The sequence below is a fragment of the Serpula lacrymans genome (genome assembly GCF_000218685.1).
Source record: "Serpula lacrymans var. lacrymans S7.9 unplaced genomic scaffold SERLAscaffold_8, whole genome shotgun sequence".
In the NCBI taxonomy this organism is placed as follows: Eukaryota; Fungi; Basidiomycota; class Agaricomycetes; order Boletales; family Serpulaceae; genus Serpula; species Serpula lacrymans.
The window spans coordinates 169581-186085 of record NW_006763297.1 but is presented as its reverse complement, the minus strand read 5'-3'; the positions used below and the strand labels follow the sequence as shown (position 1 = coordinate 186085).

At 43.6% G+C, this 16505-nt stretch overlaps 4 protein-coding genes across 4 annotated transcripts; 2 read left to right on the top strand and 2 right to left on the bottom strand.

The window, feature by feature from the left end:
• Positions 1–1306: 1306 nt before the first annotated feature.
• On the top strand, positions 1307–2108 carry SERLADRAFT_449807 (uncharacterized protein; the record flags this gene model as incomplete). The annotated part of the gene is made up of 3 exons (XM_007319110.1): positions 1307–1346; positions 1396–1468; positions 1534–2108. The coding sequence occupies 2 exons, from the start codon at positions 1423–1425 to the stop codon at positions 2028–2030; spliced, it is 543 nt and encodes a 180-aa protein (XP_007319172.1).
• Positions 2109–2238: 130 nt separating this feature from the next.
• On the top strand, positions 2239–2556 carry SERLADRAFT_438720 (uncharacterized protein; the record flags this gene model as incomplete). Its single annotated transcript, XM_007319109.1, has 1 exon — positions 2239–2556. The coding sequence occupies one exon, from the start codon at positions 2239–2241 to the stop codon at positions 2554–2556; it is 318 nt and encodes a 105-aa protein (XP_007319171.1).
• Positions 2557–4348: 1792 nt separating this feature from the next.
• Positions 4349–5805, bottom strand: SERLADRAFT_469290 (uncharacterized protein; the record flags this gene model as incomplete). Its single annotated transcript, XM_007319108.1, has 6 exons — positions 4349–4391; positions 4464–4554; positions 4608–4995; positions 5051–5464; positions 5522–5643; positions 5697–5805. 4 exons carry the CDS (start codon positions 5734–5736, stop codon positions 4909–4911), a joined length of 663 nt encoding a protein of 220 aa, XP_007319170.1.
• A 1254-nt stretch (positions 5806–7059) lies between these two features.
• SERLADRAFT_391327 (uncharacterized protein) lies at positions 7060–7582 on the bottom strand (the record flags this gene model as incomplete). Its single annotated transcript, XM_007319107.1, has 1 exon — positions 7060–7582. A coding segment is annotated over one exon (151 nt), but the record flags the coding sequence as incomplete, so codon positions are not given.
• Between the last annotated feature and the right edge of the window lie 8923 nt (positions 7583–16505).

The window sequence follows — 16505 nt, the reverse complement described above, 5'->3', positions numbered from 1 at the left end:
GATAGGCTGCGCCACTGTCCTGTCAATATTTACACATTTCCAGCCGATGCGACACGAGGCACTTTCCAATAATCATTGAAGACAAAAAGGTGACCAGTTTCGACCTGATGCGGGCTAGTCTAGGAACTGCGTTAGAAAAGACCTACTTCCATAAACTGTTCTGCTAGTACCTTGAATATTATAATGACACTAGGAATCGGAAGATCTTTAGGCGGGAGTGATGCTAGTATACGATTTCGCTAATTTGTCACATGACAAAGTCAAACCGTCGATTTGTTATTCGTGCGCTTGTGTTCTGGAAATTCTTAACGGCATGACGATAAAAGTTCAGTAATAGATGCCTTCGTCTTCATGTGAGCTAGACTTACGAGGCAATTCCTATCTTGATAAATCAGAAAGATATTAGAAAGAGCCTGGCGCTGGCGGCTGATTTATCCAATGAAAAGCATGAGCTAAGGAGCCTTGACTTCAATTGGAAAGGTCATTGTCTTTTTCAATTGCTACTATGATAGAACTTAAGACTTTTGGTCCTCTGGATTTCCACTGGCAGTAAGAATCAGCGTTCTCCGAAAGAACAACAGCCAAGAACGTGGGGAGTTTTCGTAACAGGTGTTAGCCAGCTGTTTTGATAGCCGCCACGAATCCATAAAGTCTTCTCGTTTTCGCGAATGTTAAGCCCCGTGGACAGTCGACACTCCTATCAGACCTGACGATCTTGATGCAGCTTATAAGGTTCGAAGTCGCGGTGCAAGTTGGCCGAGTCCGACGTCCAGAAATAGTTCCAAAGGAGTCACCGCGGGCCGCGGTGCTTTGCACATGTTCAAAGATACGCTCAGGGCCGTCATTCGCTGAGGACACTGGTTATTGGAGCTTGTATAGAACGGTATGTCAAGATGCGGCGGCGTCGGGTTCAGGAGAAGATCGCTGTATAGTCGTTGCGTTTCGGGTACTTCCAAGTAGCCTCCAGTAACCGATATAACTCGAGGCTCATAAAATTTACCTGCATTTGCGTTGACTTTTACGTTATGTCGAGAACGTTTTGAAGAGTAAAGACAGGAGAATCTGCCACCCACGGAGATAAAAATGACCTGGCAGTGTGGTATTGAACAATAGAGATAGTTAGAGCCCTATCAGATATTCATCAGCTTGGGAATGAGCCGAAAATGACACTAACCTCAGTTTTCTCGGTTAAAACTAAACAGGATGAGAAGAACGATGATACCTTTTGGGTAGATTGGTAAGCTTTAGCGCCCATCGAAAAGCGGTCAGAGTGGCTGGAGCAACTATTATAGTACCACACTTTCTTTCAATTGTTAACTTCAACTATATCCACAAGCAAAACCGAGGTCATTCAATTCTGTCGGCCCAAGCTTTCATCTAACTTTGTTTTCCCAGTCTTTCGCATAATTTCACCAGAAAATAATGAGCAATCAGGAGACTCGGAGTGCAAACAACTACCAGGAAATTGGTCCGTCAATATGAGTTACTATGGTGTCAAAATTCATAATGGTACCTAATGACCTGACTCACTAGCGCCACACTTGTCGCTGCGTATCGCGAAGGTTCCAGTAGAGGACACACTAGAGCTACGCCACGCAGTTCTCTGGCCAAACGAACCACTATCTTACGTTCGTCTTCCTGAGGATGACGCCGGTCATCATTACGGCGCATTCTTGCCTGCGATTGACAAACCTGTCGCAGTTATCTCACTATTCAAAGAATCCATGCCTACCAGTGTGGCCATTGAGTCCGCAGCTGCGAGTGAGGGTGACACACCCTCTGAATCTGCAGCCCGTTTTCGCAAGTTTGCCTGCGATCCTTTGTATCAATGCCAAGGAATTGGGACAAGTTTATTACAACATGTCTTCAAAGCTGCTAGTTCAGAACTAGCAGTCAACGTGATATGGTGCGATGCGCGTCTCTCCACTTCGAGCTGGTATGGCAAACGCGGAATGATTCCGTTTGGGGAACCTTTCTATAAGGGCTCTGTGGAGTACATTCGTATGAGAACGGATCTCCGGAACGCCTAAGGTGGTTAGTCTGTCTGAGGGGAGGTGTGGCAAGCTAACGGCGGCCTTTACATGCGGCGTCGACGCTTTCGTTGCTATCGTCATCTTCACGATTCTCTTTATAGAGTAAGTCACGGCTATGTCTCTTCGGTTGAGCTTTGTACTGACAAAATTGTAGACCCTCAGTTCCATGATTATGAATATGGTCCCCCTCCTTAGATGTTTCACCATGATTCTTGAAAAAGATGACGATGATCGGTCGTATCGCTCAGCGTCAAAAAAACAGACATCGCTCTCGTGCCTCTCATTTGTTGCATATTTACATTCACTATATTCTTCAGCTTCACTTATGAAGCACCCTCGCTTGTCAGCGATTGTTCTTTTTGCTACCGCCAGATACTTGCGACGCATTCCCGGTGACCGGTCCGAAGATTCTGAGCTGTCTGCTTCCCTCTACGCGCTGCCTCGCTCGTCACCGGACACTTCCACTGCTTTCAGCTTCCGTAGATTCGTATCTGTGGCCCCGTCGATTTTGGCCAAAGCATAACCCTACGTGGTTTTGAAGTTGATGCGAGTCCTATTCTCTTGTTTCTTCATCCAGGAATCGGTGTCATGGCCGCTGTCATATGTCTCCGGGTGTGATTATTGCCTTCGTGGCTATTCTCGCAATTTTCCGCTTGCAAATTGATAGGCCTAGCGAAAAGTTCTGTCAGAAAAGCTGAGCAATTGCTGCTGGGAGCTTCCGCCGATTTTCACCACACTGTCACATCTGCTTGAGGAGCACAGCGTAAAACTTTTTGACATCCAGGGACCCGTTGATATCACTGATCCGATAGCGAACATGAAATGAATTCCCCTATGACGCTTTCACCGTTTTTCGGGAGGGAGATCTGGAGCTTTAAACGAGAAATGAAAATGTTTCTTCTACTTCAAGTTCACCATGTGGTGGCAGCGTCTTCTCTTGCTGCTGTGTTCTCCGGTTCCCTAAAAAGGAACTGGGTGTAAAACTGATCACATCGCAGTAATCTCTGGGGGCCTCTAGAAAAGTTGGGTTAGAATCACAAGACACGAGTTCCTTTCATATCTCGGCGAGGGAAGCACGGGGTATACACGACCGCAAATAGGCTGACACGACGTCGGCTACTTTCTCTTGATCCGTCTTGAGGGGGAACATGGCCCACCTCTGTTACATATGTGTCCACCCCTCGGATTTTGGAATCACAATAGCAAAAATCCCCCCCCCCCCCCCCTTTTTTTAGCGGCAATTCGCTCCGATATGCTAGTATCACTCCCAATCTTGGCCGTGCTACAGCCAATTTCTCGGACGCGGCAATAGTTTCAGCTGGCGGTTAGAACTCCTTGATGATGATGAAATTTACCATCGCACTAGTTGCTTTGTTTTCCTTTTCTGTGGAACCGGCATGATATCTCAATCAATCTGAAAATCTGGAAAGGGTCAGCAGCCTGTCAGCTGATACGTGGATGGTGTAAAGGTAAATTGTTTTATGACGACGCGCGTTGGGGTTTTTGAGGAATACCTGTGCTACAATATGTATCGTAGATCTCTAGACAGATTTGGACGATAAGTAACTGCCCTATGTTTGCGTTACCGTAGCAGTATAAAAGAGTACAATGCAATGACTGGACTGGACTCATCAACCCATGTACCCGAGTTCCCCCCCTAGTACTCTCTTTATTCTTCCTCTCAGTCGTCGAGCTTGCTCCACGGCGAATCGTCAATCCGCTGGTTCGAGACACTTGCTAGACAGTTTGCTTCGCCGCTCCACCACTACTTTTTACTATGAATCCAAATTTTCCTTGTGTCAATTTCTCTTGAACTTTGGCACCATGAATTTGGTTCATAGCCTAAATAGTAGGGTGGAGCGCTGTTGCTCACCTTTCAGCAGATGTGCCACTGCGGGCGGTCAAAGAAGACTGTTGCTATATTTTTTCGAGTTCTTAAGGAACTGTGTAGCCATAGCATAGGTTCTGTATCCTTTACCCACTAGCATGCATACGGGCCCGAAATTTCCCCTCGAGGAAACACGTAGCTATATTCACTCATATCCGTCGTATCTGTCCAATGCTCATAGTTCACTCATATCATACTACTACTACCCACAAGCCTCGTTGAGAATATCATAGTCAGTCCCCTCGTTGTTTAAACTTTAATGGTTTTAACTTTTATTGATGCCTCAATAGCCCCGCAAAGTACCTGATCCGGATATGCATGTGTAAGAAAAGGTGTGAATAAGTCATGGTGTGAGATTACTTGTAATACAATAGGACCTCGTTACATTCATTTGATCAGAGGGGACGTGTTTACGGGCCAACCAATTGATAACTTGTCAAGGATGTGTCAAGCAACACACTTATATGCGTGTCAGTAGCGTTATCGGCTGCCCTGCGCCCCCTTTTCTCACATGTGGTTGAAATGCTATGATCATCGGGTAGATTACATAAATATCTGTTTCACACTCACATCGCCCACTTGTGGCAGTCTATCGTATGAACAAGTCTAGCACACAGACCGTGATGGCTGCCTGTAAGTTACGAGTTCATAAACAGCGTTATGGGCTCATAGCGCTTCGCCATCAGGAAAGACGTTGGAACCATGTGCGGATAACATTCATGATTGGTGGATACAGAGTCGTTCATTGGAACGCCGTGATGCGGCAAGGATTCATTCCGTATGAGCAGCTCTGTAACATTGAGTTCAGTGCTTTGTCTTTGACAAAGTATTAACTCCTGAGGCTAGTGCGTAGTGGATCTCCGTCTCAACCGAAAATGATAAGTCACCACTTCAGACACGAGGATCGTCTACATAACGCAGTCAATTCGCTAGACAATTTCAAAAAATAGAAACACGCTGAAGGGTATGCAACTTCGTGATTAACTGCTATTTTAATAGTTCCTCTACGACTCTATCTTCTGAGATGTTGGCGACGTTGGCTCCCCTGTAGTTCAACCGCCGGAGGACATCAATCTGGTCGGAAAGCTCAGCTCATAGCTGACATTGACGATGGAAGAGGTAGACATACGACTTTGCCTCGTTCGAAACCGATAGCTTCGAACTGATCTACATGCGCTTTCTCTAGCCCAGCGATAGCCACATCATCCCTGACTGCTTCGGGACTCTTGCCACTCTTGGCTATCCCACCAGGTCCACCAGCATATATTTGGGTCCAATATCTCGCTGTTTCTTCAAAACTACGTTTGCTAGTCGTGAAATGCTTGGCTACTTCTGCATCTTGAGGGTCGTTTGGTTCAGGAGAACATAGGAGGGATTGGAGGGAGATTAGGGTGGATTTCAACGTGAGTACGGGAGACCAGGCGTCCTTCAGAATATCGAGACAGATGGCACCAGATGCTGATGAGACATTGGGATGATACACTTTGGTGATGAATTTCATCTTCACTGGCTGGAATGGGTACGACTCGGGGATCACGATATCCTTTTACCACAAAATAAGTTCTGTGTGATTCCCAGTTAGGAAGTTTATGAGACTGACGACTTCAAAATGCCCTCCCTCGTAAGGCGTATCCTGTGGTCCTGGGAACGACCCTTTTAGATGGAATGGCGATTCATCGATAAGGTCGATTTTAATATTTGAAGATTTATCGTTCTTGCAGTCTTGGCCGCCACATGAGTCAGAGAACGAGGATATTGGCATAATGCAAACATACCAGTGATTTCTTTGTTTACACGACGAAGACGGGCGTCCATGATACACGATAGGCACTAGTGATACAGACAGACAGAAATGAAAAGGTTGATGACGGGCTGGCTTGAGCTAAAGACAAGGATATAGGTTCAAGGAATCAATCAATGTGTGTGATTATCTAAGCATCCAGTCATGTGATATAGCATGGCCCTGGACCGGACAACGGACAAGCTGGTTTGGATGACTCGGAGCCTTCCGGCTGGAGGGTTCTCACGAGGTTTCACAGATGTAGAGGGATCCCTACAGGTTGTCTGAGGGTCTGACAGAGGTTTGACAGAGCACATAAAATGTATGCATTATATGGAAATAATGCTGTACATATTTCCCTAGAAAGCCTCTGGAATGAAGAAATCCTTTACAGACTCCAGAGGGCACAACGGGAGGGTTTGCAGAGGGTTGTTCAAGTGCCAAAAAGTATGGCTGTATATATATACTTGGGTGGGAAACCTCGGCAATGAGGGAATTAATGAGTCTGAATGTCAATAGATGTGAGAGATTATTGCAGGTCAAGAACAAGGTTAGACTCAGAGGGTTTCTGATATGGAGTAGAACAGGTTCAAGTTATTTAAGTAATAAAAAGCTAAAGAATCATACATATATAGATATGTAGGGTCTTTTATAGCTAATTGTCTATCTTCCCAGGCTGGAGGGGGAATGAAGAAAAGTGGTCTGAGGATGTGACTAACCAATAAGAAAAGAATAACTATCATACAACTTTGAGGATTAACCAGCTAGTATATCAGAACCGCGGATAGCCTACACATGGCATGCTGTTCAAACACTCACATTCCCACACTGTAATTGGTATACAGACTAAAGCCAGATATTATTCACAGCCCGCTGGAATTAATTCATATGATTCAGACAAACCAAATTATATACTTTGGCTTATTACACACCATATGAATGCTACCTGATATGGGCTGTGAAAACTGTATCCAAAAGTAATAATATAGTTGCACAAAACTGTACTTAGATAAATAGTTTACTAGAACTATACTGTAATATAACAATTTGGTTTTTCAAGACTATACCATGGGAACAGGGTATTGAAGCCATATCACAGTGATATGGATATATACAACTATACTTTGATAAGTGGTGTGGCAAAACCATACTGTAATACACTGCTATAGTTGTATAAGACTGTATCTGGGTAAACAGTGTATCAGAATCATACTACAGTATTGTAATATGGTGTATGGGATTGTACTGTCAGGCAACAAATACGAAGCTATATAACAAAGCTCAATGCCTGGTCAAGTCCTTGCTGGAAGGTGGTGAATCAGGGTATGAGGATGAAGAGTATTGGTATAAGCGCAAATCCAAACTAATATTGAACTAGAGAACAGTACATCGAGTATGTACTTCGTTATATAGTGAACGGTGATGGTCAGACCGAGAAAGGGAAGAACTAAGGAAGTGGTCTGACCAGTCAGCTAACCAATAAGAAAAAAAGGAGAAAGTGGTCTGATCTATCGTATTTACTAATCGTATGAGAAAACGTATTGGTAAGGGATGTGCGATTGGCTGTATCAGTAAGCCCATGAGAAGGCGCTGACTCATAACCTTCTTCGCTTATCCATATTCCTCCAAAGTATTCCCAGACATAGCGCTGGATCGTGGCTATGTCATCTGGATATCTTCTCGAGGGTCTACAACAAGTCTCCTTTGTTGTAGGTACGATAGGACGTGAGTGTGAATAGAGAATAAGAAGAAAAAGGATAAAAGTAATAAAACACCTGCTGTAATCTCTAGTCCAAGGGCAAGAGGAGTGACAGGGATTGAGTCTGCTAACCACGACATGATGGGAATGCAATGAGAAAAATTGATTCCTCACATCAGCTCTCCTTTTATAAGACTTGTGTCCTCATAAGTCCGGAAGTGGCACTTTGGAACTGATTGGTAATCCAATCAAAAAGCATTGGAGATTTAGAAATTGCAGTGTAATTCTCATAGGGACAGAAATGAAGTGAAGCAGTGATGATGCAAGGGGCAGCAGAATGCGTTTTATGGCGAGCAAATTGGAGACATGTGTAAGTTGGTGTCAGGTTCCCAAGTTTGCTCTGAGACTGGATAACCATGCCAGTGGACCAAGTAGTCGAGTTTAGTGGTTCATAGTTTGGTAGGTCTGGATGCAACTATACTTTCTACTTCGTATCTGTCTACTCCTTCAGCAATTTCAGGTGGTGGCCTTGAGGAGATAGGTTGATTAGAGAATTTGGGAGTATGGTATGGCAATAGGATGGCTTCATTGAACACTGGGTGAATGAATTTCCAACTTTTTGGGATGTCAAGTCGGTAGGTGGAAGATCCAACTTCTTGGATGATTTTAAAAGGACCAAAATGCTTGTTGCCCAGTTTCTTCATTGGTCTGTCTGTTGTGATGTTGTGTCCTTCCAACCAGACTTTGTTGCCAGTTTGATATTCTTGGGGTGGGGATCTCTTACAGTCATAGTAATGTCTGAGATTGTCGTTTGCTAAAAGAAGGGAGGATTTTGTGAGGTCATGGAGCTGTTTCATTTGTTCACCAAACTCGGTGGCGAAGACAGATAGAGGGGATGATGTAATGGTAGTATTTGTTTGTGGGTGCTGTTACGATAACACATTTTCGGACCTTTAATTTTCATTCTCCTCTATAACCTTTTACCGTAGTTTTCACACTCCGTGCCATGCAGCACTTTCCCTTTTGTTCAAACTCCCCTTTCTCGCGCGGCGCTGCCCTTCCTTCTATTTTAGATACAAGTCTCTCACGCAGTGGAGCTGGTCACATGGGCTGCGCCCTCTGACATCATCAGCCCCTGCTTTTATCAACTGTACAGTACATAAGTACAAACACTCTGTATTAGTATATATACCTCAATAGATCCAGGAGACTCCTCGGTGAGTCCTCCTGTTGTTTACCCACAACTAAGTCGGTCCTACCTAAGGGGTAACCACTCCCTCCTCACTACCTTTATAGTTTGTTCTAGTTGTGCGCCAGAGTAACTAACTCTTGGTTGTTACAGGTGCAGACCATAGTTTAAAAAGAAAGGTGTTTGATTTGTTGCAGTATGGAGATGATCATTGTATGTGAATTCAGCGATGGAGAGCCAATCTGCCCAGTTGTCCTGTCTGTGATTTATGAAGACACAAAGGTAGTGCTCCAGATCCTGGTTGATCCATTCAGACTGTCCATCCGTCAGAGGGTGATAACCTGTAGAAAGGCCTGGCATTATTCCCATCAATTCATAGAAGTCTTTAGTAAATCACGGCATAAACTGAGGGCCTCAATCAGAGATGATTTTTTCAGGAATTCCATGGAGTTGTATTACATTGTCTCTGAGCTGATGTGCGTAACCGGCGGAGTCAAGGGTGACAAAAGTCTTGCTAAATCAGTCTACAAAGACCTGAATGGTGGTTTATCCCTTAGATTCCAGGAGCGCACCTATGAGGTCAGTGGTGATAACTTGCCAGGGCCAATCGGGTATTGGATTCAGATGTAGAGGGGCCTTAGACTTTGTCCAATGTGCCTTGGTTTGTTGACAAGTCTCGCATCCTCATACATTTCGTCTGATATCTGTGCAATGACTCGGCCACCAGAGTTCTTGGTTTACTCATTCAAACATTGTCCTTTCTCCTGGGTGTCCCACAAGAGCTTTGTTGTGATGATCTTTCAATATTTGTGCATGTTGTCATGCACCAAAGTTGATTGGTAGCATAGACAGGTGTCAATAACGAAGCGAATATTCAAAAAGACTCGCCTTTGCGCCACACAGGCACAGTGCCACGTGGAATAGTAATTAATATTGCCTTTTCCGAACTTGTGGCTAATCAGCACCACCTCTATTAGGCAATCTAGTCACGCTCACCTTTGCTTTTCCATTCAGTACTTTCCGCGTTTCTTGCAAATGCTCCAGGGGAAGATATTGTGCAACACGAGATGCATATTGAAGGGCGTTGTCATGCACCAAAGTTGATTGGTAGCATGGACAGGTGTCAATAACGGAGCAAATATTCAAAAAAGACTTGCCTTTGCGCCACACAGGCACAGTGCCACGTGGAATAGTAATTAATATTGCCTTTTTCAAACTTGTGGCTAATCAGCACCACCTCTATTAGGCAATCCAGTCACGTTCACCTTTGCTTTTCCATCCGGTACTTTCCGCGTTTTGGCATTTCGGCAAATTTTCGCGTCGCCACTGGCTACACATTGCATTGCGCCCTCGCTTTTGTCGTTTCCTTTACTCCCCTTCCTTTGCCTAGCCCCACCATGGGCCCCTTCCTCTCCTTTTTATTCTCACCTGACGGTCGTTTCTGGATCCCCATTCTAATCCACTTTTCCGTCACCTCTACCCTCCTCCTCCTCATCTTATTTGCACCCCCACCATTTCTAATGTCACCACTTCCTATCCGCTTCCGTCGCCAATCCGTTGACTACCACGTGCCACTGCTGATATCAGCAAAGCCCCGGCGGCCGGTCCAAATAGGGCAACAGGTCCATCTTCATGACGTCAATCTGCCATCATATACTATCAAAACATCGGTCACTCGTCTTGCCTGGTTGGAGCGTGGGTGGGTAGTTTTTGAGCTGGAGAAGGTTCATCCCCTTGCGTTGCCTATGTACATTGCTGTCCCATTCACTTGGGTACACTTATCTTTTGTCCATCGTCTTCGCTACAGCTACACCTACCACATGCTGCCTGGGACTCACTTGTTCCAAATTGGAACTACTTCCCTCCCTCCCTCGTTTGACCAGGTGGTCCAGTACAACCAGTCCATTGGTAAGGCCATGGAACTGTCGGATTTGGACTAGGTGGTGGACCGGTGGCTCCAGTTTCTTTTTTTTCAGCAGAACATTTATTTACAGTGCGATTATTTTTGATTTTTGAATCATTTTTATGGACACATATTTTATAGAATGCCTGACTGACAATAAAGGAACTGTGTTGATACTGATAGTGTTTTGCCTTGCCCTTTTTTTACTGCATCTTCCCATGACATCATGATTTTCCTGCTCTCTTTTTGCTATTGGACTTTACTTTATGGCTGTACAAACCTGTGACATTACTCACAGCATTCATTGTTCTATCCCTTTCTTTTCCTTTTTCGACAATCTTATCCTGTACTACCTATGCAGGATTTGTCAGCGTACATTCCTTCAATTCATGTTCTTTCTCATTCTTTTTACACAGCTATACTGTGCATAGCCTACTTTTCTTTCACTATATAAACCCCTGTATTTTACCTTGTAAAAAGGAACAAGAACTCCAATCCAGACTTCTTCTCTAATCTCAAGTTCACTACTCTCTGCTACTTGTGATCCAGTGTGGTCACAACACTTCCCACTACTACCACTGTTAATTGCTGTCATCGTCACTTCCCACTTTTGAAGTCATTGTTATCCCTTTCAATTAGAGTCCTTCTGAGCACTACAGTTTGTGCGTCAGGAGCCTGCTATCACTGGGAACCTCGTCACCTCGTCATCCTTGTTGTTCTCAAACCTACCTTGTGCTACCATTAGCAAGGTAGTGCTCATCTATACTCGTCACTAAGCCCCTATCTTCTATAAATTCAACTATCCCTCCTCCTCAAAACCCACGCTCATACACCTCTGGGTTTTACTTTGAAGGATCTTTATATGTACCACCCCACGAACAACCAGACCACTCCACTGTTCTAGGAGGCAAAGCCCATAAACAAGTTCCGTGGAATCTGGGAGGATTGTGTGTTATTTTGTTTTTGTGTGTGGTTTTCTAACAGCAGTTCTCATCATCGACAACGTAGTTTATGGTTCTGAGGGATGTAGACACGGTCAGCTAATGGGATCGGGTAGGAACTCGTTGCGGACTCTCTTTTGATCCAGATGATCCTATCCTTCACCTCCCAGGTGTTACAAACTATGTTCTCTACGGACTTCATTTTCTTTCTCAAGTAGCTATACACCGCTACTTACCTTTACTTTCCCACATATTGTTACCTATTATGGTTTCACCTGTCATTGTTTGTTCAACACAAACACCTACCCTAAAGTAGACAAGTATATATATACACCTGTATTGTAGTTACCATCTTCAATATGATTGTACGCTTCAACAGTGTAACTTGGTCTGGTTGTTCATGGGGTGGTACGTATAAGGATCCCTCAAAGTAAAACCCAGAGATGTATGAGTGTGGGTTTTGAGGAGGAGGGATAGTTGAATTTATAGAAGATAGGGGCTTAGTGACGAGTATAGATGAGCACTACCTTGCTAATTGTAGCACAAGGTAGGTTTGAGAATGACGAGATAATGAGGTTCCCAGTGATAGCAGGCTCCTGACGCACAAACTGTAGTGCTCAGAAGGACTCTAATTGAAGGGGAGGGACTCAGCAAGTCCTCTTCTAGTGTATACCAACATTAGTATGACAACCTCCCTCTCTTAATGAGTTGTACACTTCCTTATCCCCCACTGAATATTGCTGTGGTTATGCTCCAGTACCCCAAGACTATGTCTTGTTGGTGTTGTCACACCTCCTAGTCATCACTGCTGTTGTCAAATTCTTGCAAGGAACACATTAGATTGTGCTTATGGATGTAAGGACCATTTATTATTTTCTCTATGTCTTGGTTTTTGAACGCTTTTCCCATTACACCTCTGGCTCTAGGGCTGGAGGTATCATTTGCTATTCTACTTCTCATAGCCCTCACAGGCTTTCTCAACCATTGTTACCACTTTATAGATCAGAGACTGGGTATCACCCCCAGCCAGCCAGCACAATGGGTAAGGGCTAGTGGTAGACATCTCGCCAACCAGCTCCAAGCCCCATCAGTGCCTGGAGATACTAATAGACGCTTTAGTCAGGATTGTACCTCATCATGAGGATACAGTTCCTGAACACGCGTGACAACACTTATTATTAGTACACTTTCCCACCTGCTGATTAATCGTCAAAGTTGTATGATAGTTATCCTTTTTCTTATTGGTTGATTTTCCCCTCAGACCACTTTCCTTTTATTCTTCTTTCGGTCTGAGGGATAGACAGTTAGCTATAAAAACCCTATATACTCATGTATTGTTCTTTAGCTTTCTATTACTTGAATTATCTGTTTTACCTCTCATCAGAAACTGCTGAGTCTACTCCCATATCCTCAATTTGCTATATTCACTAGCATCTGTCGATCTTCAAGACTCACTGTACCTCTTACTCCCTGCAAGTGCAGTCGGAGACGAGTAGTATTTTTGTTATAGTTTATTGTTGCCTCACAATGGATGAAAATATGCAAGGCACATAGTGCTAATGGGATATGGGCTTGAATTTGCAAGCTGTATTCAGGAGGAAGCTAGAGGATCCACCATTAACACTTGAGAACACAAAAAATCTGTTCAACAACATTGCGCAACATAGTGTGCCGCAAATTAAAAAGTACTTGTGGATTCTTTGGACTGGTTTTTTTTTACTTGCTTTAGTAGAGAAAAAAAAAAGAAAATGGTACTCACCTTGAGCCAGTTTGAGTCCACTATTTCAAATGATAACAGACACTGTAATAAGGCACAAGCAGTGCATCACAAGTACCAATGCCTGCATCTGCAAGCAGATACTTGCCTGCAGGGAAACATGTCATGTTTGTGTGCATCATTTCTGGAATGTATCTGTGATAGACCCATCCCAGCCACAAAGTAAATATGTGAAGAAAAAATTGAACTTGCAAATGAAGAAGAAGTTTTGCAATAAGAAACCCTTGCAGTTGTGCATTATAGTGTGATCTCCATTGCTAATAGATGTGACTTGGATGTTTGTGCCGTCTACAGCACTGAGCGCGTCTGCAAAGAACCAGAATTTTAGCTCAAAGCAAATTTTGTTGGAAATGGGGGTCTGAGTGCTGGGGAGTTGTACACATATTGTGTGAAGTGGAGTGGACAAAAAATAATCTTTTAGAATATCTGAATTGGTTGTGTCAGTAGTGTTCTTATGAATGTTCAAATATGTACTGGGAGATGGTTTCTGGTGAAAATTGGAAATGTTTTCCAATATAGTGGCTAGATAATCCCGTAACAAACCCATTGTTATGATAACACAATTTTTGGACCTTTAGAATTCATTCTCCTCTTCAACTTTCTCTTGTAGTTTTCACACCTTGTGCCATGCGGCAAATTTCTGTGAAATGTATGCCTGGGGATAGTACCACCAATCCCTCTGCCAACGACAAAAACCAGTGGGCGATGTTCTCTCCATAATGTTATCCCATTGACAATGAACCTCGCCAAAACACCAACTTGAAAATGCTCTGCATAGTATCCGCATTAAATAGTTTCTCACTTTCCATTTTGTTCAAACTCCACCTTCTCACGCTGCGCTGCCTTTTCTTATTTTTAGCTACAAGTATCTCACGCAGTGGGGCTGGTCACACGGGCTGTGCCCCACGACACCACCAGCCACTGCCTCCATCAAAACTGTATAGTACACATGTACAAACAAACCTGTAGTAGTATATATACCACAATAGATCCAGGAAACTCCTCAGCGAGTCCTCCTGTTGTTCACCTACAACTAACTTGGTCCTATCCTAAGGGGTAACCACTCCCCCTCACTTCCTCCATAGCTTTGTCTGAGTTGTGCGCCAGAGTATCAAAACTTTAATTGTAGCACCCATATTAGAAAATTGATAGCTGCTCCCTCCTCAAGTGCTACCCCATTGCATGACATTGTAAAACCATTTTGGTGTAAGTTGTCAAGCAAGAGCTCAAAAACCTTGAGATTGACATTGAGATTGTGTCAGATTCAGTCTGGATGTCTATTCATCAGTTCACAAACCCAGGCCTCACCGGTCAGTAATGATGTATGGGATGAGATAGGCTTAATAGTAGACAAGAAAACACTTTTATAATAGTATACAACTTATGCAAGGATGGTAGTGAATATGGTAAAAAACCTTTGTTGATGGCTTGCTTATTGAGCTTGAGGATCCATGGCGGTTGCGGCATGATGATCTTATCAGTGTTATCACACAATATCTGCTAAGCAAAGGTTCAGATCTTTCAAATGGCAACTTCACCATTCCTGTGAGGAATCAATTTTTCTTATTGCATTCCAGTCATGTCGTGGTTATCCAACTCTTTCCCTGTCACTCCTCTCGCTCTTGGACTAGAGATCACAATCGGCATTCTATTACTTTTATCCTTTTTATTGTCCTTTTTATTTTCCATTCATACTCACATCCTATCATATTTACAACGAAGGAGAACTGTTGTAGATCCTCAAGAAGATATCCAGATGACATAGCAATAATCCAATGCCATGTCTGGGAATACTTCGGAGGAATATAGATAAGTGAGGTAGGCTATGAATCAGTGCCTTCTCATGGGCTTACTGATATAGCCAATTGTACATCTCTTACCAATACTCTTTCTCACACAAATAGTAAATATGATAGATCGGATCACTTTTGCCTTCTTTTTTTTATTGGTTAGTTGGCTGGTCAGACCACTTTCTTAACTCTTCCCTCTTTTGGTCTGACCATTGCTATTCACTATATAAGGAAGTACATACTCGATGTATCATTCCTTAGTTCAATATTAGTTTGGATTTGCGCCTATACCAATACTCTTCAACTTCAGTACTCCGATTCACCGCCCTTTTCAAGGGACTTAACCAGACATCTGTTCTTGTTATATAGCTTTGTATTTGTTGCCTGACAATTCCAAGGCACGTATTGATTAACCAATTGACTAATTTGTCACGTCACCCCGACCGTTTGATTTTACTCCACACTCAAAAAATTGCTAGGGCCAGGCATTCACAGTACAAATACACAGGTACATCCCCTCAACTTCTCAAAATCACAGTCGGGCAACAAAAGCTGACAATAATATTGTCTGGGTTGGCAAGCAATGATACCATACAAAGATAGGAACTAGCTATAATAGGAACAATGGCAGCAACAACAAATGACACAAGAATGGCAAGAGAAAAAGGAAGAGAAAAGAGGGAGGGAAAAAAGGTAAGCATGTACATAGGCATAGAGTAGTAGTAGTTATACACCAATGGAGATCATAGAACGGTAAACAGCATAGTAAACTGCATAGTGTGAATAACGAGTAAGAGAAGCAATGGACAGACCAAGACAAGCCCATCAAGCCTGGTCTGTCAAACAATCAATCTTGAGGTAATTTCTGCCGTTGTGTTGGATGACAAAGTCTGGCATAGCGGGGGTGATGGTAAACCTGTCATATAAACAAAATAAAATGCTGCCGTTTGGACTGGTGATGATGCACTGGCTGAGCATGTTAGCCAGTGCTTCACAGAGTGCAGTCCTCACCATCCCCACCCTGGACAATAACCCTTTCGTACATCTCGCAAACAGTGGCCAAGAAGTTGAATGGATGAAAAAATGAGCTGGCGCTGAATATGCCCCTGGGTTGTGGCCAGGGAGGTGCAGTGTCATTTTTCACTTTGACGGCCACACCATCAGAACAGCAACACTTTTTGTGGTTTTCAGAAGAGCCGGGGGCCTCAGGGTATTTGATAGTGGGGCAGCAACTGCAGGTTTGGACTTTCCTCTGTATGAAACACGAGCTATTGTTACAATAACACATTTTCGGACCTTTAATTTTCATTCTCCTCTTTAACCTTTTACTGTAGTTTTCACACTCCATGCCATGCAGCACTTTCCCTTTTGTTCAAACTCCACTTTCTCATGCGGCGCTGCTTTTCTTTCTATTTTAGATACAAGTCTCTCACGCAGTGGAGCTGGTCACATGGGCTGCGCCCTCTGACATCATCAGCCACTGCCTTCATCAACTGTATAGTACA